This window comes from Myotis yumanensis, unplaced genomic scaffold (assembly GCF_028538775.1).
Source record: "Myotis yumanensis isolate MYYU_CA2020_CCGP unplaced genomic scaffold, mMyoYum1.0.hap1 SCAF_12, whole genome shotgun sequence".
Lineage (NCBI taxonomy): Eukaryota > Metazoa > Chordata > Mammalia > Chiroptera > Vespertilionidae > Myotis > Myotis yumanensis.
In genome coordinates, this window is record NW_027223763.1 from 29768409 (window position 1) to 29792322 (window position 23914).

The 23914-nt window shown below is 45.6% G+C and overlaps 2 protein-coding genes across 7 annotated transcripts in view; one reads left to right on the top strand and one right to left on the bottom strand.

The window, feature by feature from the left end:
• Window positions 1–23914, top strand: part of KIF24 (kinesin family member 24) — an 82865-nt gene that overhangs the window by 52672 nt on the left and 6279 nt on the right. The window contains exons 9-13 of the mRNA XM_070431329.1: window positions 6974–7045; window positions 10498–10607; window positions 13764–15998; window positions 17474–17567; window positions 18093–19332. Of these exons, the coding sequence (XP_070287430.1) occupies window positions 6974–7045; window positions 10498–10607; window positions 13764–15998; window positions 17474–17567; window positions 18093–18233 (2652 nt within the window). The 3' untranslated portion in view covers window positions 18234–19332. The remainder of the gene's footprint in view (window positions 1–6973; window positions 7046–10497; window positions 10608–13763; window positions 15999–17473; window positions 17568–18092; window positions 19333–23914) is intronic.
• The window catches only part of UBAP1 (ubiquitin associated protein 1), a 39689-nt gene continuing 35845 nt past the window's right edge, over window positions 20071–23914 (bottom strand). For 4 of the 6 annotated variants that reach the window (XM_070431331.1, XM_070431333.1, XM_070431332.1 and 1 more), the window contains 3 exons: window positions 22921–23103; window positions 21824–21925; window positions 20071–21211 (listed from right to left, as the gene is read on the bottom strand). In XM_070431331.1, coding sequence (XP_070287432.1) covers window positions 21071–21211; window positions 21824–21925; window positions 22921–23103 — 426 coding nt within the window. In that variant the 3' untranslated portion in view covers window positions 20071–21070. The remainder of the gene's footprint in view (window positions 21212–21823; window positions 21926–22920; window positions 23104–23914) is intronic. The other 2 variants (XM_070431334.1, XM_070431335.1) reach the window with 2 other exon arrangements.

The window sequence follows — 23914 nt, forward strand, 5'->3', positions numbered from 1 at the left end:
TCATGTTGATTACATGTTGAAATAATATTTTTGGATGAAGTAGATTAAAACACATAATTAGATTATGTATTTAATATTATATTTAAAATATATTAATGTGGATATTAGAAATTTAAAATAACATGGTTTATAGTTGTAGCTCACATTTCTCTTGTGAAAGTGCTGAACTAGAGGATTGATCAGATTTAGGTTTTATATTTTTTTGGCAGGAATAATTCATGGGTCATTCTTCGACTTCCTATAGGAACACATTAAGAGGTACAGAATGTCTGGTTGTTTCTTTTTGTGATTTTAAGAATTAAGAAAGATTCAAGTGCCGAAACCGGTTTGGCTCAGTGGATAGAGCGTCGGCCTGCGGACTGGGAGGTCCCGGGTTCGATTCCGGTCAGGGGCATGTACCTGGGTTGCGGGCACGTCCCCAGTGGGAGATGTGCAGGAGGCGGCTGGTCAATGTTTCTCTCTCATCGATGTTTCTAGCTCTCTATCTCTCTCCCTTCCTCTCTGTAAAAAATCAATAAAATATATTTAAAAAAAAAAAAAAAAAAAAAAAAAAAAAAAAAAAAAAAAAAAAAGAAAGATTCAAGTATTGTCAGCCTAATTCCTCCATTATAAAATTTACCATCAGCCTTTTTAACCTAATAGCTTTAGAGCCATTGATGTTCATCACTTATATCCATTGTTTCAGTAGGGATTACAAAATGGTGATATTCTAATTCTAGTATTCCTTCTGTATTTATTAGCTGGAAAGAACTTTTCCTCAGCTATCTGATTATCCTGAAATATAGTTCATACAGTGGAGGCAAGATAAATGCTAGATTTTTTGCCTTTATTCACCAGTTTTCAGAATGAGTTGGTATCCTGGGAACCTAAACATGACCAATGAGTTTGTTTTCGTTTACTTTTTTGTTGGTTTTTGTATTACTATAAACTCATCATAATCATTATTCTCTTGCTGCTTAAATTGTGTATCTTTGGCTAGTGGGAGCCTTTTCAAGTATGTTTCTGTGTTTCTTTGACCCAACCCTACTAGTCCCTGATAGCTTCTTAGCTTTCTGTTCTAAGCTCATCTTGTACATTTCCTTCCCCAGGTTTGAATCAGCCATTTATTCATCAAGCCCAGTGTTTTAGAGGGAAATGGTATTTAGAGACTATTTAGGGGTGCTTACTACCATTGGGTTAGTCCTTGCTTCTAGATCTTTTTAAAAAGATGGACACAGCTAAGAAATAGATTATCTTTTTGAAAGAGAAAAATATATCAGGGATTATAGGGTTTTCCCAAAACACTAATTTGAAAGAATATATACACCCCTATGTTCATTATAGCGTTATTTACAATATAGCTAAGATATGGAAGCAACTCCAAGTGTCCATCCATAGGTGAGTGTTTAAAAAAGGTCATGGTAGCCCTAACCGGTTTGGCTCAGTGGATAGAGCGTCGGCCTGCAGATTCAAGGGTCCCAGGTTTGATTCCGGTCAAGGGCATGTACCTTGGTTGCGGGCACATCCCCAGTAGGGAGTGTGCAGGAGGCAGCTGATGGATGTTTCTCTCTCTCATCGATAATTCTAACTCTCTATCCCTCTCCCTTCCTCTCTGTAAAAAATCAATAAAATATATTTAAAATAAAATAAAAAAGGTCATGGTACATATATACAATGGAATATTACTCAGCCATAAAAAGGATGAAATCTTACCATTTGTGACAGCCTGAACAAATCTAGAGGATATTGTGCCAAGCAAAACAAGCAAAATTGAAACAGACTCATAGATACAGAAAACAGACTGATGGTTGCCAGAGGGGAGGACTAAGTGAAAAAGGTGAAGGGATTAAGAAGTACAAGTTGGTAGTTTAAAAATATTCAGAGGGATATAAAGTACAGCATAGGGAATATAGTCAATGATATTGTAATAACTATGTATGGTGCCAGGTGGGTACTGGAAATATCAAGGAGGACACTTTGTAAAGTATATGATTGTCTGTTATGCTGTATACATGAAACTAATATAAAGTAATATTGAATGTAAATTTCACTTGGAAAAAAGTTAAATAAAAACTATATCAAGGATAAGTAGCAATAAAAAAGCTTACAGAGTTTTCGCTTAATGTTTTGAATTTGTATTTCTTTACCTTTTTTATTATGCTAGAATTCTTAAATTCTAAAACATTAATTAGTGTATTTGTTCTACTTCAATATATATGTATTTCAAAATAATGCTGTTCTTACTCATAATATGATTATTGAATTCAGATTAAGACTTCTTTGCAGTTTCCTTTTTATCCGTAGGTTGTATCCCACTGGGATATATAATCATAATATTGTGTTGGGAAGTCAATTGGAGTAATTCTTCTCTATGTGTTTAAGCTTATCAGTTTCATATTCAGTTAAAGTAGAAATTGTAAAACAAGCCATGTTCAGAGAAGTCTAGTGTCCACCCCTGTCCCCTCAGCTCTTATTTTCCTCCTTTTTTATAATTATTTATATAGAGAGAGGCCCGGTGCATGAATTCATGCACCAGTGGGGTCCCGGGGCCTGGCCTGCAGGATCGGGTCGAAACCGGCTCTCCGACATCCCCCAAGGGGTCCCGGATTGGGAGAGGGCGCAGGCCAGGCTGAGGGACCCCACCAGTGCACAATCAGTCTGGGGTGGGACCACGGGAGGTTGGCCAGCTGGGGAGGGATGGTTGGAGGGCTCCAGGGTGTGTCCAGCTCATCTCACTCAGTCCCGATCAGCCAGACCCCAGCAGCAAGCTAATCTGTCGGTCAACTGTCTGCCCCCTGGTGGTCAGTGCACGTCATAGTGAGCGGTTGAGCGGCCTTAGCATATCATTAGCATATTACACTTTGATTGGTTGAATGGCCAACTGGTCAACTGGACACTTAGCATATTAGGTTTTTATTATATAGGATATGTTTGTATTCACCCCTTTTTCTCAGGAAAAAAATGGTAGCATACTGTAAATACTGTTCTGCACTTTGCTTTTTTCACTTAACAATATCCTGGAGCTCACTCCATAGCAGTTTATAGAGAACTTTGTTACTTTTTACAGCTATAATAGTGTTGCCTGTGCCCCATTATTTAAGTCCTGTTGATCAGAACTGAAGTCTCCAGCTAGGCACATTATTTGCAGACCACATAAGGGATAAATTGGGAGGCTAAGAGAGGTGAGAAAAAGAATAATTTTAGATTTACAGAAAAAGTTGCAAAAATAAATACATAGCATTCCTTCACCCAGCTTCCCTAATGTTAGCATCTTACATAACATAGTAAAATTATCCTAAATCAGGAAACTAACATTGTTGTAATACTATTAACTAATATACAGACCTTGTTTGAATTTCACCACTAGTACCACTAATGTTCTTTTTCAGGTCCAGGATCCTATATGTAATACATTTAGTTGTCATATTTCTTTGTAGGTTTCTCAGTTTTTGTCATTCATGGCCTTAAACCATTGTAGAATGCTGGGCAGTTGTTTTCCAGAATGTCTCTGAATTTGGGTTTGTCTGATGTTTTCTCATGATTAGATTAAGGTAATGAATTTTTAGCAAGAATTCCACTGAAGTTGCATCCTTCTCAGTGTATCATATTACATGGTGTGTGAAGTCAATATGTCTTATTACTGGTGATGTTAACCTTGACAGCCTAATTAAGGTGGTTTGGGCTGGGTTTTTCCACTGTAAGGGTATAATTTTCCCTTTGTAATTAATATTATGGGAAGATATTTTGGAGCTATGCAAATATCCTGTTTACGGCATACTTTTGCTGCCCAATTTTAGCATCCATTTACTGTGGTGTTTACCTGATGGGAGTCTCTATTCCCATTATTCTTTCTACATTCATTAGTTGGATTTGCAGTAAGAAAGAGCTATTATTTCCAATTTATTTATTATACTAGTGGCCTGGTGCACAAATTCATGCACATTGAAAGGAAATTAATTAGAAGAAATATTTTAATATCGCTATTTGTCCCTTCTCTATAATAGAAGTGTCAACCTATTTCACGATCGACATTGACAGATCAAGACACATGCGTGCGATTGGCTCCAGCGAGAGCTTTATATGTATCGCCCATGTGCAAGTCAGCTTAGCCTTTTATAGATATAGAATAAATTTGCTTAATTAGACCTGCTTTCTGATTTAGCTAAACTTTTTCCAACCCAGTGAAGCACCCCAACTTCTCTTTCAGGTAATTGTCAGCAACACAGCAGTAAATATCAACATGAAACAGATTATTATTATAGATCATGAAAGGAGAAAAAGGGTAAAATATTTAACTGCAGCAGTGTTTGACTATACTCTGCACAGTGAGAAAACCTGAAGTCATTTTCAAGGTCCACCATTTCTTACTTCTTTTCAGTCGGGTCAAGTTTCTAAGTTTTCTAAATCTCCATTTTCTGGCTAATGAAAAGAAAATAGGATTCCACCGAGTCTCCTATCTACCTACTCCAGGACTTCTGTGAAGAAACTCCAAGAAGGCTAGTCGTTAGGGAGAGGAAGCTGGGCGTTGCTATGTGACGTCATTACCCAGCACCCACAGCCACCATTTTCGGGCTGGGCTGGGCTGTGGGCCACATTTTGCACCATGGGGTCTAGGCGTTAGCTGCAATTTGGTGGGTGTCACTCTGGGGTGATGGTGGGGCCTGTGTCCCACTTGGGGGAAGCCGAGTGTTGCTTTGTGGGCGCCAGGTCCACAGTGCTGTTTCTCTGTAAATGGCCAGTGCGCATCACAGCAGCTCCTGCGTTGAGTGTCTGCTCCCTGGTGGTCAGTGCACATCATAGCGACTGGTCGGATGGTCAGACACTTGGCATATTAGCCTTTTATATATAGATAGATTACTTACAACAGTAAATGGATTTTTTTATTGCTAGATTATAATCCATTTTTATCATTATTTATTTTGTTGTTCAAATTGTCCCAGATTTGACTATTGGGAATTTTTTCAAATTGGCTCCTGTATCCTTTTGACATGCCCCATCATTATTTGAGCATCTTCTTGCCTTTTGGTACTACAAGATGTCACACTCTTACCTTGTACTTTCCTAGCCCTAATGAAGTCAACCATTTCTCCAAGGAACCCCAGAACCAATACATTTTAAGCACTTACTATATGCTAGTCAGTTTAGTCTTCACAACTCTGTTCAGGATTCTGAGGCTCAGATGGATTAAGTAAATAGCCAAGGGTCCACAGTCTCTAGCTAGAAATCTGTGGTTCTCATATTTAAAACTATGGTCCATCCAGCCAGTGTGGCTCAGCGGTTGAGCAGACACAGGAACAAGAGGTCCCTGATTCGATTCCTGGTCAGGGCACATGCCCAGTTTGTGGGCTCGCTCCCCAGTAGGGAGTGTGCAGGAGGTAGCTGATGGATGATGATCCTCTCTCCTCGATGTTTGTTTCTTTCTATCCCTCTCCCTTCCTCTCTCTCTCTAAAAATCAATTTAAAACAAATTTTTAAACTATGGTCCAGGAATCAACTATAAACTGGGAAGGAGTATCTATGAAATCATACAACCCTTTGGGGCTTGACTCTGCCTCTCACATGGGCTATAGCATGTAAAGGGGCCTGGGAACAAGCCATTTAGAACAGGGTAAAAAGCTTGTATTCTGTGAGATGCACAAAGGTGCCCCTTGTTTCTTTCTTATTTTCCTTGGATAGCCTTAGTGTTTAGTAAAATCTACTTTCCATTTCCCAAAGACTCATAGGGCTTGGTGGCCACACTTAGACTTGAATATTTAAGGGGCAGGTGGAACTCAGGGGCATGGTTTGGTTATCTGTTCATCCATTCTGAAGATTCTTCCCAGTGCTAAAGTTTGGGGATATTGAATTGATTTGCAATAAAAGGGGACATTGAAACTCCCTTATACTTTCTTATACCCTGCAGCTTCTTTGATAGAGAGGGGTTAGCTGCAGGCATCTATGGTTGCAACCAAGAGCAGCCATAACAAAGCTACTTACCTGTTCTTGGTGAACTCCCAGCACTGGCACTTCCAAGGGATTCCTTCCATTCTCTTGCCTCCCTTCCTTTTCATTTACTGCCTTTTAGCCTCGATGCATGACTCAGAAATAGATCTCTCCTCCCTTATCTTGTTCCCCACCTTTGCTCTATCTGTTGCCCCTAGAGGTATGCATATCCAGGTCTCTGCTGGCACTAGTGATATCCTGTGAGCACTTCTCTGATGGGCTAGTCCCAGGAGCAAGTGACTTGCTCTTACCTTTAGGCCACAGTCCCTGCTTTTTTAAAATGAGGAGGTAGACATAGGTGTTCTCAGTTCCTTTCCAGCTCTGACCCCAGAATTTTTCCTGCCCCATTCAGACAACTTATATATTTTTTTTAAATATATTTTATTGATTTTTCACAGAGAGGAAGGGAGAGAGATAGAGAGCCAGAAACATCGATGAGAGAGTAACATCAATCAGCCGCCTCCTGCACATCCCCCACTGGGGATGCGCCTGCAACCCAGGCACATGCCCTTGACTGGAATCGAACCCGGGACCCCTGAGTCCGCAGGCCGACGCTCTCTCCACTGAGCCAAACCGGTTTTGGCGAGACAACTTATATTTTAATCGACACTTGAGGCTACAATTATAGGAGTGTACGTGTGAGCGGGGAAGAGGGAGGGAGTGGTATAGATATTTTCTCTAGATGCTTCTGCAGTTAGGAGGAGTGTGGGGAGAGAGAGGCAGCTTGCAAGCCAGAACTGCCACTATATAAGCTTAGACTCAGGACCTGTGGGAAGGTCTGTGGGTTTGTCTGTTCCATGCTATCAGGGCTACTTACTGCTTTTATGTTGGGGACCCTTACCTAGGCACAACTAGCACAATGTTTCCCAGTCTAGCTTTATATTTCTTGTTGAACAGGAAACTACCAGGACATTTGACTTTTTTGGGAGAATTGCCTTTCTTTTGGATATAAGAAAAATCTGATTTGTTAATCTCTCATCACATACAATATTTGATTGCTTCTTGTTTGCAGCTGAAGGAATGTATCCGAGCACTGGATCAGGAACACACCCATACTCCCTTCCGGCAAAGCAAATTAACTCAGGTAATGTTAAATGTGAGTTTTGAATTTGTTCTGATTCTCATTTGTTCCTTCATCTGTTCATTCAGCAGAGCATCCACTGCCTGTAAGGCATGATGCTAAGCATGGCAGGGGTGGGGAGAGGAGGAGTCATGTTCCTTACAGGAGTTCTCATGTATAGGAGGAGAGGGGAGCATACTCAGGCATAGAAACTTAGGGTGAGGTAGTCAGGGTCCCATGGGGGCAGCAAAGCTCTTTTGGCCATCATCCATCAGCTTTCTGCTTATTTCTAAAGTAAAGAAACCTTGTTGATTTAGGGGTACTTTCTTAGCTGTAAGACTTAGACCAGTATTTCAATACAAAAACTAATGGCTGCAGTTAAAAAGAATGATAGATTTTTCACCTGTACTGATAGAAAAGACGATCAAGATCTGTAATTTAAAATATGAAATGAGAAGAAACTATACAGAAAAATTGTGCATTTGTTAACTGATTATTCTGAGTGGTAGAACTATATATAGGTAATTTTTTCTGCTTTTTTTTCTGTCATGAAAAATGTGCTTCAGACTTATTAACAGAAAACACCAATAAGACAGCATCTGTAATTGCTGCAGAAGATGGCCCATGGAGGAGTCTGCCTGGTACAATCACTTGTGAGACAGTGTGGGTGCCCCTGGTTCCTTTCTTCACCGAGTCCTGCACACTAGAGGGCAGACTAGGTAGAGGGCGGTCGAGGTGACGATTGTTGTGTTCAGGGAGAAGTTTCAACTAGACTAGCAGCTCCACAGGGGCTGGAGCAGACCCTGTAATAACATAGCTACTTAGCAGGCAGAGTTGGTGATTTTGGATTCGATTGTGTCTTACCAAACATTTCAGCCAGGGACCTAGGAAACCCTTCTTAAAGGTGATTAGTCCTCATCCCAGAAACTGTGTTCCTATTTAATTAAAATAATAATAATAATTCAAACAGTACATATAAGTACAAAGAAGACAGGGAAGGGTACCAGAAAATCCCACCTCCCAGTGACAGTCACCGCTGCATTTTGGTTTTTGTTTGTTTGTTTGTTTTCTTGTGTTTTTTTAAAAATATATTTTACTAGAGGCCCAGTGCACAAAAATTTGTGCACTCGGGGGAGGGGAGGGAGGGTTCCTCAGCCCGGCCTGTGCCCTCTCACAGTCTGGGACCCCTCAGGGGATGACCACCTGCTGGCTTAGGCCCGCTCCCCGGGGGGATTGGGCCTAAGATGGCAATCAGACATCCCTCTGGCAGCCCGGCAGCCCTCGGGGGATGTCCACTTGCCAGCAGGGAGCAGGCCTAAACTGCAGTCGGACATCCTTAGCACTGCTGAGGAGGCAGGAGAGGCTCCCACCACCACCGCTGTACTGGCAGCCATCAGCCTGGCTTGTGGCTGAGCAGAGCTCCTCCCATGTGAGAGTGCCCTGACCACCAGAGGGCAGCTCCTGCATCGAGCATCTGCCCCCTGGTGGTCAGTGTGTGTCATAGTGACCAGTCATTCCCAGTCCTTCTGCTGTTAGGGTCAGTTTGCATATTACCCTTTTACTATATAGGATAGAGGCCTGGTTTACGGGTGGGGGCCGGCTGGTTTGCCCTGAAGGGTGATCCGGATCAGGGTGGGGGTCCCTCTTGGGTGCCTGGTCAGCCTGGATGACGGGCTGATGGCTGTTTGCAGCTGGTCACACCCCCTCCAGGGTGGGGTTCCCCATTGGGGTGCCTGGCCAGTCTGGGTGAGGGGCTGAGGGCCATTTTCAGGCTGGCGAGAGACTGAAGCTCCCAGCCTCTCTTTTTTTCTTTTTTTGGGATTTATTTACCTTCTATAGCTGTCACTAGAGCTGAGAGCCGGCTCCAGCTCTGAGGCTGTGGCTGGCTGAAAGCAGGTATCTGGGTTTGTTTAGTTTCTATAATTGAAACTCTGTTGCCATCACTAGCGCTCTAAGCTCTGAGCCCGCTGGCGTCTGAAAGCAGGTTTCTGGGTTTGTTTAGCTTCTATAATTGTAACATTGTTGCATCTGGAGCTCAGAGCTGGGCTGCGGCAGGCGGGGAACCCTGGCTTCCTCCGTCACTGGAGCAAGCAGGCCTCATGTTCGCTTCAGCTGCGTGGCTACCGGCCGCCATCTTTGTTGGCAGTTAATTTGCGTATCTCGCTGATTAGCCAATGGGAAGGGTAGCGAAGTTACGGTTAATTACCATGTTTCTCTATTATTAGATAGGATTGGTTTTTCACAGAGAGGAAGGGAGAGGGATAGAGAGTCAGAAACACCGATGAGGAGAAACATTGATCAGCTGCCTCCTGCATACTCCCTACTGAGTATGTGCCCGCAACCAAGGCACATGCCCTTGACTGGAATCAAACCTGGGACCCTTGAGTCTGCAGGCCGACGCTCTATCCACTGAGCCAAACCGGTTAGGGCACCACTGCATTTTGGTAAACATCCTCCCAGGCATCTCTCTGCGCTTGTATATGAAGATCCACCTGTATCCCTAGCCAGTCGCTCAGTGGTTAGAGCATCGGCCCTGAGGCCTGACAGGTTGTGGGTTCAATTCCGGTCAAGGGTACATACCTCGGTTGCAGGCCCAGTCAGGGTGCATGCAGGAGGCAACCTATCGATGTCTCTCTCTCACATCAATTTTTCTCTGTCTCTCCCCTTCCCTTCCCCTCTCTGTAAAAATCAACAGAAAAAATTTCCTCCGGTGAGGATTAACAACAAAAAAGATCCACCTATAGAGTAATGGAATCATACCTTTTTTCTTCTATAATAGTTTTAGGTCTTTCTGTGTAAGTACAGATATACATAATTATTTTGAATGGTTGTATTGTATTGAGTTTACAGTTATCTAGTTTGTTCTCTTTATAAACTCTTAGATTTGCCAAACCAGTGTGTGCATTTTTTACATTTTCATACTATTGCCAAACTGCTCTCCCAAATGCTTGTACCAGTTCACGGTACACAGTACATGGGCAGTTTATGAGAGCCCATTTCTCTAGGCCCTCAGAAGGCAGGGTATCATGAGTCTTTTTTAATCTCATGGTTGAAAAGAATATTCGTTTTTATAATGGTTTGTTTGCTTTTTTATTAAATTTTTTTTAAAAATATATTTTTTTATTTCAGAGAGGAAGGGAGAGGGAAAGATAGAAACATCAATGATTAGAATCATTGATTGGCTGCCTCCTGCACACCCCCTACTGGGGATTGAGCAACCTGGGCATGTGCCCTGACCCGGAATCAACTGTGAACTCCTTGTTCATAGGTTGAAGCTCAACCACTGAGCAACACTGGCCGGGCTGTTTGCATTTCTTTGATTAATGTGAAGTGAGTACCTTTTTTTGTATTTATTATTTGTGTTTCTTCTATAAATTGCCTTTTTGTAGACAGGGGAACTGGCCCCTGTCCTACATACAATAGTCAGTGTGCCCTTTGTTAGGTGACGTCATTGGCCTACCTTCTGCTTTGGACAGGTCCTGAAAGACTCCTTCATCGGCAATGCCAAAACCTGCATGATCGCCAACATCTCACCCAGCCACGTGGCCACTGAACACACACTGAACACCCTGCGCTATGCTGACCGGTGAGTCCTTCTCAGGCGGCAGGTCATGCGCACATGCGTGCGTGCCTGTGTGTGTGTGTGTGTGTGTGTGTGTGATGCACACACAGAAATCTGACCTTGAGGTCCATTAGGGATTGTGCACTTGGTCATTTGAAAAATGTGATCTGCTAGGCCCTGGCATTTTACAAATGTGACTGTGACAAGAGGAAGGTGACACATTCCCTTGTTCAGTAGCTTTTAAATGGCTAATGGGAGATGAAATATTTTTCTGGAATAGAATCTTCCCACTAGCCTCTAACCCTAATTATAAGAGACATAATACATATTACTTGTCAAGGCAGAAGCACTTAGAAGAAACCAACCCAGACGTTATAGGAGGATAAACTGAGGCCTAGAGAAGGGCAGGAGCTGTTGGCAGACCTAGTGCCTCTTACCTGTGGACATGTGTTTCCTGTGGGAGGTGAAGGTGCTCTCATTACCATCCTCTCCTCTGGCTTCTTTGCTGCCTGGTCCTGTCTCACATCCTCCTCTATGGTCTCGCAGGAGTTGTCTCCAGACTAACAAACTATTTGAGGGAAACCTGTTATTTTAGTACTGTTGAAGAATCTTAGTATCCAGGGCATTTTATGAAACTCATTGAAAAGAAAAGATGAGCTATCATTTAAGTTCCATGAAAACAGGAAGGAACCTTATCTACCTTTTTCTCCACTATATCTCTGCTTCCCGGACAATACTTGCTACCTAATAGATGCACAATAAATATCTGTGTATGAAAGGAGGCACTCCTCCTGGGTGTCAGGGCTTGAGAGGGGCCTTCTGTGTACTTTATCTCATTTAAATAGGAGAGACCATTTACAAAGTGGTTACAACACTGGGCTCTAGCGTCATACTGTCTGGGCCAATACCCTGCCTCTGCCACTAGCTCCTGAGTGGCCTGGGACAAGATTTCAATTTCTCTGAGCCCCATTTCCTTCCAAAAGGAAATAATAGCACCTACCTCACATAGCAGTTAAGTGGAACCAATGAGGTAATATGTATGAAGAGCTTAGCACCATGCCCAGTAGTGAGGACTCAGTGTATGTTAACTATTGATATTAGTAGGTCCCCCAAATAAGTTTCCTGAAGGAGGTTTCTTTTATTACATGGTTTTCCTAATGCCAGCACATTAGCCCTGCTAGAAGAAAGTGGCTACTTCACAAACTGAGATCAGATAGAAGATGCATGATGATCCAAATTGTTTCCATAAAACCACTATGATTTGAAGTTCTTTTCCGCCTCGTGTTCATTACCCAGCTTCAACAATTATGAACTCTAAGCTGATCTTGTTTCATAACCCCACCCAGTCCCCAAATCATAGACATCATATCAATTGCTTGAACTTCATCATTAGGAACACATTCCTCCCAGTGCTCAGTGAAGGAAGATGGAAATAATCCTTTATCATAGGGGATGTACTGAGTACAATTGAGAGATTATTTGAATAATTTTGGTGAAAAAGAAAAAGAATAGAAAAAGTACAATAAAAACAATCTCTCCCATTCAAAGTAGTCTGATAAATTATTGAAAATAAATATGAAAGCCATTTGTTTTAGATGCTCAAATGAGGCCTAATTTTAGGTATTAATCTATGCACACATAGAATGAGGATGATTTTATTGCTTAAAATTTCCCCTCTCTGATTTAAAATTTTCACCTCTCCACATACTAGAAAAATGTTGCTAAGCGTCCAAAAATAAAGTTCCAGCTGGACCCCAACAGGTATATCAGAAGAGAGCTCTGTGACAGGAGTGACTCTGGTCACAGGCAGAGTATACTGGAAGCATTCAGCATCGATGACCAAATTACCTGTAGGATTCCTTCTGGCACTAAGGTTTCTAGAAATATTTCTTAGGAGAAATTGTGGTTTCTCTCTTAATGAAACTAAAATAGCTCAAATTTGAATAACAAGAAGTAATTTGGAACCATTTAGACTTGCTGTGGCACCTGCCAGCCCATTCTTTGTATGCATGCCCTACTGCAACACCTAAGCAAAGGCCCATCCATGGACACAATTCATGTCTTGCTACATCTCTTTGCTTAGCTGTGTTATCTGCTAGCCTTGCTTCTCAGACTAAAAGGAATATTTAAATCAAGTTTCAGTGTCAGATTTACTGTCTTGGTTTTCAGAAATGGTCAGAGGGGTCATTTAGCCCCCATTGAGGATTGTATTAAAATCAAAGCAATGGAAAAGACATTTTCCAGGACCCCCCAGGCAGAAGTACTGCTCCCTCTTAGGGGATTTTAATCTACAAACCAATCACCCGGAGAGTTACATTTTTACCTAAAGTCTCCTTGTAATTCCTAATTGTTACAGTTTTTGTGTTAAGTATCACAAAGTAAGAGACTTTAATCTTGGCAACTGAATCCTAGCAGAGAGCTAATTCTGGATGTTTCTATGTTCTCCTGAATTTCTGTGTGGAATAGAGCATGGTTTTCTATTTCTCTGTCTGGGGGCGATTTTTGCCTCCCTGGGAACATTTGACAACGTCTGGAGGCCGTTTTGATTGTCGTACTGGGGGAGAAGTGCTACTGGCATGAAGTGGGTGGAGGCCAACCACGCTATTAAACATCCCACAGTGCACAGGACAGCGCCCCCAACAGAGAATTTCCTGGCCCCAAATACCACTGGTGCTAAGGTTGAGAAACCCTGGGAATAGACAGGTCATTTTCCCTTATTGGTATTAGCACAAGCCTGCTTATTTCCATAAGGCTTTTGCTTCCTGAAGTGTCCAGCAGGTTTGAGGGAACTCGTTTTCTCAGAAGCCTGAAAGTAGGTGGTTTTCAGGAAAAGAGGGCCCAGTTTGTGGAATAGTGACTGGGTGAGTGGGAGACATGAAGCTCCTGAGTTGGCCCACCTCCAGGAAGCGTGGAGTGGGCCCTGCACGGATGTAGTGAAGTTCTGACACTAGCTCCTCTGGCCTGTCAGTGACATGGGACTGTGGTGATTTCTAAAACTTATGATTATGGAATGTTGGGTGCATGTTTATATCCTTAGAGAAAACATTGATCTTTTTTGTTCAAGTAAAGAGGGCTCCCAGTCCTTGTAATACTTTGCTTTGGTTTTGTTTCCCTGAAAGTTGTAGAAAAGGAATTATAGAACATGAAGAATCCCATTTAACATAAAATGGTCCTTTACAGGGTCAAAGAACTAAAGAAAGGCATCAAATGTTGCACTTCAGCTGCCAGTCGAAATCGGACATCTGGAAACTCTTCTCCAAAACGAATTCAGAGCTCCCCTGTGGCCCTATCAGGGGATAAGTGTTCTCCCAAAAAAGTCAAGCTGGGGCTTCAGCAGTCACTCATGGTGGCACCTGGCTCCACAAGAGGGAAGGCCCATCCTCTGGCCAGCCACCCACCCAACATCCCTTTTACTTCTGCTCCTAAAGTCCCTGGTAAGAAGGGTAGTTCCAGAGGGAGTCCTCAAGAGTGGGTCATTCAGACTAGCCCTATCAAAGGAACTGTGCAGTCTGGACAGTCAGCCAAAAAAAAGGAAGAAGAATCAGCTTCATTGTGCTCTGAGAAAAATCAGAACGGCCACAAAACTGCGCTTGGGTGCGGCAGCAGGGCCCCTGGCCCAGGACAAGACCTGGTGCATGGTAAGCTGACCAACAAGTGCAAGAAAGTGCAGACTGTGCAGCCAGTGCAGAAGCAGCTTGTGTCACGGGTTGAGCTCTCCTTTGGCAATGTCCACCACTTAGCAGAGTACAGCCAGGGCAGCAAGGAGGACACGCTTGCTAGGCCTGCCTCTGAAGCTTGGACCAACATCCCTCCACATCAGAAGGAGAGGGAGGAACATTTGCGCTTTTATCACCAGCAGTTCCAGCAGCCACCTCTCCTCCAACAGAAGTTAAAGTACCAACCACTGGAAAGGCTTTTATGCCAGTACAGGCCCCAAGAGGGGCAGCTCCAGAATGAGACCCCTCCTCCCTTGCACTCTTCTTCTGAGAGTCATGATGGAGCCCAAGCTGAGGACCCTGATGACAGCGATTTCAGTGAAGATTCTTTCTCACATGTCTCCAGTCAGAGGACCACGAAGCACAGAAACACCCTGGAGAATAGCGAAGGCTCCTTCTTCCTTCATCAGAGAGAACAAGGTCCTGAGGAGCAGGTGGCTGAAAGGCAGCAGAGTCTGCTTTTTAGCCCCAGGTTAGATGGTGATGAGAAGGATCTAACCGGAAGCTGGATGTATGCCAGGAATCCCACAAGCCACAGAAGAGCAGCAGGTGATCCTGGCCACAGCCCAAGTAAAGTGCCCTTGGACTGGAGCAAACAAGAGGACTCTACCTCCTCAGGGCCTTCTCCCAGAGACATACTGGCAGAGAAGCCTTACTGCTCACAGGTAGACTTTGTTTATAACCAGAAAAGAGGCAGTGGCTCAGCCTCGGATTTCAAACAGGATGCCCTCAGAAGTGAAGTTCCTGGGCAGGCTGAGGGCAGCTCACCATCCCTGAAGGAAGAGGATTTCACTTCCTCACTATCCCTCATTGCTGTTGCTGGATCCCCAGACCAAAGAGACACAGTCGGCACACCTCTGAAGGAACTCGGTGAAGGCAACCTAAATGTGGCAACCAGAACAGTGAAAACCACTCATCCTTTCCAAGGAGAAGACTCTCAGGAGGAATTGGGCATGTGCTCTGAATATGCTTCTGGGCTGATGGCTCCCCTCACTGTGTCCCTCCTGGAGAACCCCGACGATGAGGGCCCTCCTCCCTTGAACCAGCCAGCCCAGGATGGGGCTACACACAGTCTCGAGGGCACAGAGGGGCCATCTGTGGGCCACACAGTGCCATCTGTTGATCAAGAGGTAGTCTTGCCAGTGTCTTTGACAAGTGGGCACCTGTGGCTCTCATCATCTCCCCCTGACAATAAGCCTGGTGCTGATCTGCCAGCCCTGTCCCCATCACCCATCCGACAGTACCCACCTGACAAGCTGCCCAACAGGGAGGCTGACCTGGGAGAGAGCAACCAGAGCAGAGAGACTGCACTTTTTTCCCTGAAGCACATGGCTAGTGAACAGTATGATGCCAGTGCTGAGACAGAACTGAACAGTTCCCAGGGTTTCTCAGGAGAGCTCTTCCCCACCATACATGCAGGAAGACCCCACTGTGAGCCTGCACCCACCCCACAAACAGGAAGCAGTGATGTGGCTGACCAGCCCTGGGTTCAGGAGAGAAAGCATCTGGCAGGGCTCAGTTGGCAGGAGCTGGATTTGTCCATAGACTCCATCAAGTTGCCCTGTTACAATGAGGACATTGCTTGGCTCAAACATAGGCCAATCCAAAGGTGCTTAGCAAGGCCAGGCTCTCCCCTGGTTCCCAGCTGCTCTCCCAAGACTGCCGGGACACTGCATCAGCCCACCCTGGGGCACGCACAGTAAGTTGGACTCTCTCCATGAGACTTGAACTCCTTTGGCACCCCTCTCCCAGCCCAGTTTAATGTTTTACCTATTTTGGGAATGGCTATGGTTAGCTGTGTCAGCTCTACTGCAACTAGAGAAAGGCTTTGATCAGCTTTTCAAGGAAATCGCTCTAGATCAGTGGTTCTCAACCTTCCTAATGCCGCGACCCTTTAGTACAGTTCCTCATGTTGTGGTGACCCCCAACCATAAAATTATTTTCGTTGCTACTTCATAACTGTAATTTTGCTACTGTTATGAATCATAATGTAAATATCTGATATGCAGGATGTATTTTCATTGTTACAAATTGAACATAATTAAAGCATAGTGATTAATCACAAAAACAATAGGTAATTATATATGTGTTTTCTGATGGTCTTAGGCAACCCCTGTGAAAGGGTCGTTCGACCCCCAAAGGGTCGCGACTCACAGGTTGAGAACCGCTGGTCTAGATGCATCTGATATGAATAAAACGTTGGGGCAGGCCTACCAGGATAGGCCTCTGCCTGAGAAAACTGAGATGTGAGAAGGGAGGAGCTGTCCCCATAAGCAGGCCTATGACCTCTGGTGAGGTCAGCATCCTCTTCATTCTGTTGGGTCTGTGTTCCCAGAAGTGTTGCCCAGCAACCCATTAGCTGTGGTGTTGTGTCCTCAAAGCTAAGGTTGGGTACCTCCCAAGACAGGGAAAATAAAAATGAGGGTGGGGCTGTGTGTGGATGGTGCAGCAGAGATGAGACAGCAGCCTTAGGGGATGTGAAAGAAAGGAGGTGGAGGATCTAGCAGACCCCCTCACAGTATCAGAAGCCTCAGAGCTGGAGGGCAGGATGAACAAATACTTCCTTTATGAGGCTACAGCCCTTTGTTGGGGCTCCTGTTACCTAGGCTAGCTGTCTGTCTGCTACTCACTGATGATCAGGCCAGGGCTGTGGACAGAGGAATCAGATGAGGGGGGGCCTGCCTCTCCTGGGTAGATAATCTTGTTGTCTCTGTGGTCTCTGCCCATCGGTAGGGTCTGACAAAAGGCAGATCTCCTGGCTTCCAGGTCAAATACCCTCGCTTTGGTCCTGGACCTCTCAGAAGTAGGAATGACAGCAGGCTCTACCTTGTGCCAAGTGTGCCAGCTGGAGTGGCACTGCCTTGACCCTTTCTGCGGAGAAGCTGTGGGCAGCTCCTCTCTAGAAGCAGCACCCTTAGTGTACCTGGAGAGGTAGGGGACAGTTCCAGAAGCCCCAGACTCTACCAGTATCTCACTGGTATTTCCTAGTTTCTTGACAAGTCCTGAGAACAAACAGGTGGGGCGGGGGGAGGTTGGGTGAGTTGGTCCTGGTCAGAGCCTTGACCACTTTGGGCAGAGCCAGCTCCTGGCTTGGAAATGGGGCTCAGCTCCTAAAAGCTACCCAGGAGAGATGGGAGGCCCAGAGGTTCACAGCATCCCCTCTGGTGTTCCCAGGCAGGTGGTCATCCGAGCACACCAGGAACAGCTGGATGAAATGGCCGAGTTGGGCTTCAAAGAGGAGACACTGATGAGCCAGCTGGCTCCTAACGTAAGTGGGCTTGGCTGGACACTCAGGGGCTGTTGGCAATTAGTCTGTAGTAGTATGATGGTCAGCTTTGTTTGCTGTGGTTAGGTGTGGGGTAAGGGTCTGCGCCACACGCTAACCATTGTTGAGGCTTTGGGCCTCCTCTTGCCACTCCTCTGGGATAGCTTCAGGGAGTACAAGGACAGGTGGGGGATGGTGCTACACTCCCCATTCCCAGGCTAAAATGCTTCTCGCCTCTATCCTTCACCGTTCTGCCTTCCCAGCAGCTTATTTGGGGCCCTCCTTGTGACAGTAACAGTGAGCCACATGCAGACTAGAAGTACTTCTACAAAAACACCCCCTACCCTGAAAAATACGTCTACATAGAAAGTGTCCCAAATGCAGAGAAGTGGGACCCACCCTGTGCCATAGTAACTGCTGCAGGTTTTACAGCTGGAGGACCTGGGCGCTGAAGTTTTCCTGCAAGAGAAAAGCAGGTCTGGGAGAGGGCCAGCAACAGCACCATTTGTCCTTTGTTTCCTGTCTCAGGATTTTGAAGATTTTGTCACCCAGTTGGATGAAATCATGGTTCTGAAGTCCAAGTGCATCCAGAGTCTGAGGAACCAGCTGCAGCTATACCTGGCCTGCCATAGGCTGTCTGAGGCCCCTGAGAGGACAGTGGTGTCTTAGAGCAAATCCAGTATGGGGTGGTGGGGGCAGCTCAAGAGCCTGTGCTAGGTTCTCAGGGGTTGGAGGAGCTTCTGCTAGATCATCCTGCAGATATCAGAACCCACTCCCTGGACCTGTCCATGCTAGCCTCTCCATGCTAGCCTCTCCATAGCCACAGGCAGCCTTGCCTGGGCCCCAGCTCCTCTCTCAGGGACAAGCCTCTATCCTTCAGTTCCAAGTGCAGACATCTTAATGTGCCCCTCACTTTTCTTTGAGGCTGGAAGAGAATCTGTCTTACTAACCCCTTGTCTGTTTCTACATACAGAATAACCCTGTAGATGTTTCTGAATTTGAAACTAAGAGTATGGGTAGTCAGTGGAAACCTACAGGCCAGAGGTTACAAGCTGGGGAAGATGACATGCTGAGCCCAGAAGCTTTATCAGGTGAATTCTGTGCCTGTTGTTGAGCCAAAAACTAAAACATTGATGCTAGTGGGGCAGGGGCAGGGTGAGCTCTGCCCCATTATTTGGGGCTTTAGGTTGGCTTTTGAAATGTAAAATGAATAAACTTTGACTTGCTATGTCTTTAACAGCAGAAGATGTGAGACACACTTTATGCTTTCAGTTCTTCTCCCTTCCTGCAATCCAGTTCTTTGTCCATCTCTGCCTTTTGCTGGGATGATCAGCCTTTTACAAGCCCCCAAAGCCCTCATAATCCTGTTGGCATTTCCGGGCTCCAATCTGAGACTCCTCACCCATCACACCCACTCATGGAACAGTTGAAGAGCTAGTGGTTCTCAGGCAAGTCCATCTCCTAGCTCACCTTCATCCAGAAAACCCTGGTCTACTCCCCCTTCTCAAAATAGCCTGTGTTCGATATCTTGGCAATGAGTATTTTAGTCAACAGTCTGAGGCTCTGAAGCAGAATTTTTACACACAATCTTCACTTGAGTTCTGCTTGCTGTCTATCATTTTAGCAGGAAGAAGCTTAAGACAAGAAATACAAAGTGGCCTCCAGTTGGCCATCATTTACCAAGGCCACCATGGGTCAAGTCAAGATTTGTGTGTCACAGCCTTGGCCCTGACAACCATTATGCTATGAAAGTTTTAATTGCCTACAGGTAAAGAATAAATTTTAATGGCTTTAAAAGGGGGGCTTAATTTTAAAGGCCAAAAGTAGAGGGGCTAGCTGGCTTTCTGAGACTATAGCCCTGCTATCCTTTGTCAACTTTTGTCAACCTCTGGCCATGCCTGATCTGACCACTAGAGGGCAGCCTCTTTCCACTTTGGTGCTTCCTGACCCAAAGGCTCTGCAGTCCCTCAAGTGATCACTAAAAGAATTAAACCCACCTCCACTCAAGAGCACAACAGGGACTACAGGACAGTATTAAGTATAAGGACAAGAAACTTGAGGGATAAATCTAGTTCTATCAGCTACAACAGCACCACTGAGAGCTGGTGAAGCAGTTTGCATCCAGTCCTACCTGTGGCACAGAGTACATAAACGTCTGGGATCACAGGAAGAGGGACTTCTTCCTCATTTCTGGGTAATTACCCCAAAGGCCTAGCCTGTCTCACCTCAACAGCCAGTCTCACAGGCAGGCATATGTCCTTGGTCCAGAGACCAAGCTAGGTCAGGTTTAAACAGGTCTTCCTCTTGGCCTGCCTTTGTGAACCAAAACCAGGGCAAACTGGAGGGCCAGCTCCTGGGTCTCCCAGGCCTAGAGTAGGAAGAAAGTATTGAAGTGACAAAGTGGTTAGGTCCTGATTCATCCCCAGCAAGCAAATCTAAGCAGGAAATCACTCACTCACACACAAGTAAAATGGCCCTTAGCAATAAAGAAATTGATAGCGGGACATACCTTTTAGATTTTTATTAGTTTTCTCTGAAGAATCAAAATAGTTATTAGCAAATTACTTTAGATTAATCAAGACTGTATATCCTCCGTATTTAGATATTTAATGATGTACAGCATAATACAAAACAAACCAAAGAGACTGATTTCTATGACTAGCTGTTACTCATTGTGTCATCCTAGAGCAGGGGACTGGTGGGAGAGGCTGTTCTCCAAAGAGAACTGAGGTGGAGTTAGTGCTGGGCAACTAAATCATGACCTGTTTCTCCCCAACTCAGTGTGCTGGGAAGGGGCCAATGATTTCTTAATGTGACAACTGTTTCCTAGAGCAGGGGGCTCTAAAATCCTGGTAGCAGAGGATTGTGGTCCAAACCAAGCCGAAAGAAACAGGCTGGGTCAGGGAAGCATGGTAACTGCCTGGCAGAAGAGGCAAACTCAGGGCCCCATGGGGAAAGGGCATTCTTTGCACCTCAGTGACATTGCAGAACCAGTGTAACACTAAGAGACTTTGTTAAAAGGGGGGAAAAATAAAACCCTGGAAGAACCTTTCAATTGCACTCAACCTGTATTACAGTTCAGTCCACCATGCAGGGGGGGAGGGAAGCAACTAGCCCCAGAGCAGCACTGAGTCTGGCCCTCCCGCCTCTTCTCCCTGGCTCCTTTTGGAAGCCAGCCCAGGTTTCAGCTGAGGACATAACAGACCCCAGAAAAACCAGAGACATCTCTCTGGAGGGCCAAGGTGGGAAGGACACTTCTCAAAATACAAATACATTTAATATGGAAGGAGCCAGGACAGTTCTAAGGGCATTCACATGCCAAATCTTCCCCACTTTCTCCCCAGCTCAGGGCCTAGGCTCAGAGAGACTGGCAAACAGTCTCCACACCTGACCTTCCACCCCCAAAAGAAAATCTGGACGTGCGCCCCTTCTCCTTCCCCACAGGTGGGCTCCTCAGGGCCTCCTGCAGGGGTGGTTCCGTGGCAGGGTTTAGGCAGGGCCTGGTCTCAGCTGGCTCCAGCCCGAGCCATGAGGTCTTCCAAAGCATTGTCCTGGTCATTGTTGTGTAATAGCAGAACTTCCTTAATGTCTTTCAGTTCAAAACCCATTTCCTTAAATTTGCTCATTAATTGAAGAAACTCCAGCATCTAAGGGACAGAAGAGAGTACAGATTAAAGGGGTCTGGCCACACAGCTGAGTGGAGAAATAGATGTATAGGGGGCTGCTTGAGGGAGTCTATCCTTCGCCAGAGCCATCTGAGCCTCTCTGAGGTCCCCTTGCACAGGGGTTGCCAACCTTCCGGACCTCACCGACCATCAGTGGCCTGCGGCCCACCAGTTGGCGACCGCTGCCCTAGCAGAGTAGGGCTGTGGAGGAAGCTGGGACCGACAGCTTGATGCCACAGCGCCAACTCTTACCTTTGTTCCAGTCCCACCACCCACATTCCACTTCCACCAAGGCAATTTACTGAACCCAGAAGCAGGCTAGGCAGAGTGGCTAACAATCTTCCCAGTCATCCCAAAGTGCGCTTTATAAGTCCAGATCATTTTTCCCTTCCCTTCTCCGGGATTCCAGATACTGTCTTCAACCCAACATTTCATCTGAGCCAAACACACCCAAAGTAGCTGGACATTTCGGAAATTCTGCGCTTCAACTGTCTCTGCTTGCAGTCACTGGTAGGGAAAGGGTATTGTGGGTCAGGGGGGGAACCCCAGGAGATTACACTGTGTCTTCTTTCCAGAGGGCATGAAGGTTCCTACCTTTTCCTCTGAACACTGATGCATTTCCAGAGCCTCTTCCACTAAAAGAGGGTCGAAGCCCTTCTCACAGAGCTGTCCATGTACAAAGAGATAGTCGAGAATCTAAGAAAAGAAATAAGAGGTCTAAGCACCTACTGCCACTCCTATCTGTTTCCCAAGAGTCTTACACAAGCCAGCAAGTGTGACATCTCCCCAACCTGGCTATTAGATCCTGGACAGGACTTGATTTTCTGCCTTGAACTGTATCCATCACAACAGGACCTCAGTGACTATCAGCTGAACAGACAGGCACACCCTTCTAAACATGAGTAGCCATTTTTCAAACGAGTTCCTGTCATAGCTGACTCATATCTCCTAGAACATTAACTCCACAGCCTGGGCAGGGTATTCCTCTAAGAAATAGCTGAAGTCATCATATGTGGAATCTAAGTAACAAAATAAACTGATGAACGAGTGGAACCAGAGACATGGAAGTATGGAACAGAGTGTGGAATCTCAGGGAGAAGGTGGGGGTGGAGGGGTGGGTGGGAGGTAATCAACCAAGGACCCTGTATCCATATATGCATGGCCCATGAACACAGACAATGGGGCGGTGAGGGCCTGGGGCGGACTGGAGGGGGTCAATGGGGGAAAAAGAGGGGACATATGTAATAGTTTCAATAATAAAGAATTACTTTTAAAAAGAAATAGCTCAAGTCAGAAAATGCATCTAATGTTTAAGACTCTGGTACCCTATTCTGGAACTCCCTGGGTAGCTATGACAGGATAAAAATTTCTGGGAGAAATCTGACCATATCTCAACCCTAGGATGTGCTCTCAGGAGGGGCAGAAGCGGGGGAGTAGTTGGATAACAGTCCAACAACTCCAATACTCCCAAGGCTAGTTTCCAGAGCAGCCCCAAAGCAGAAACACTGCTGCTGAGGCTGCTGGTTTCCCCCAAGAAAGTGCCTGAGTCCCCCAAACTCACAGGAACAGATTTTGGTGCTGTAAGTCTGGGGGGCTCCAGGATAGAGGCAGGATACTACTTCAGCTCCAGAGGACTGGGACTTCTCTCTGGCTGATCACGCACCTCCCCTCCCCACCAACCAAATGCTCACCTGCTCAATATTCTCTCCTTTTTTCTTCATGGCTCTCAGGACACACTCATAGGAGTAGCCCATGTTGACCACTGTCTCCACACACTGCCGCTCACTGGGGGACAGCGTCTGCAGTTCAGAATAAGCCTGGGGACAGCTGGGAGTGTTGGGCACTTGTGACATTGAGAATTTAGGAGGTGTGGCCTAGTGGTGGAGAAACAAGAGGATCAAGGCAAGAAGATGTGGACCCCAAAAGACATGTTACTGAAATGGCCCAGTCTAGGGGTTTGCCATTTTTGACATTAATCAAAGCCCCAGTCGAAGCAGTCTACCTGGGAGAAAGGGCCAGGTTGCGGGCCAGACATCCTGAAGAGGAATGAAGAGCAGTAGGGGAGCTCCAGCTAAGGAAAGAAAAGCTGGGAAGACATCTCTGCAAGTGTGGCTGTCCTCTACCTCAGCCCACCTTGCAGATGAGAAAGCACCACAAGAGCCACATGCCCTTCCATGCCCAAATCCTCCAGGCTTGAGTTGAAGTTCTGAGACTGCCCACAGGACTGAAGCCCAAGCTGGCTGCTATGATTTCTTTCCAGAGCTCCATTATCCCTTTCTTAGGCTGTGAAGGGATCATTCACCTCAAACACCCCAAAGTCTGGAGCTGCCTCTTCCAGCAAGGTCTCTATCCTCATTTCTATCACTGGGCTGCCCACACATGGCCAGCTCAGGGATCGAGAGCTTTGAGGGTGCTCCATCTTTGCCCCACACTGTGCTTCAATTCCCTGCTACAGCTGCTGTCCTACAGAGCTAGAATATTAGCCACACCAGGCAGTGCCTCAAGGACTGGAATGTGGAATGCACTGGCTATCGGCAGCCTGCTCCCTGCCACCCAATCTTACTAACCCCAGTCTTGATTGTTGGACAGAATCCCATAATTAACTCCTCCCATCTCTTCTGATAATGACTCAGGCCCAAGGCATGAAGGCCAAAGGACCAAACTACCATGGGAACAAGGTCACTA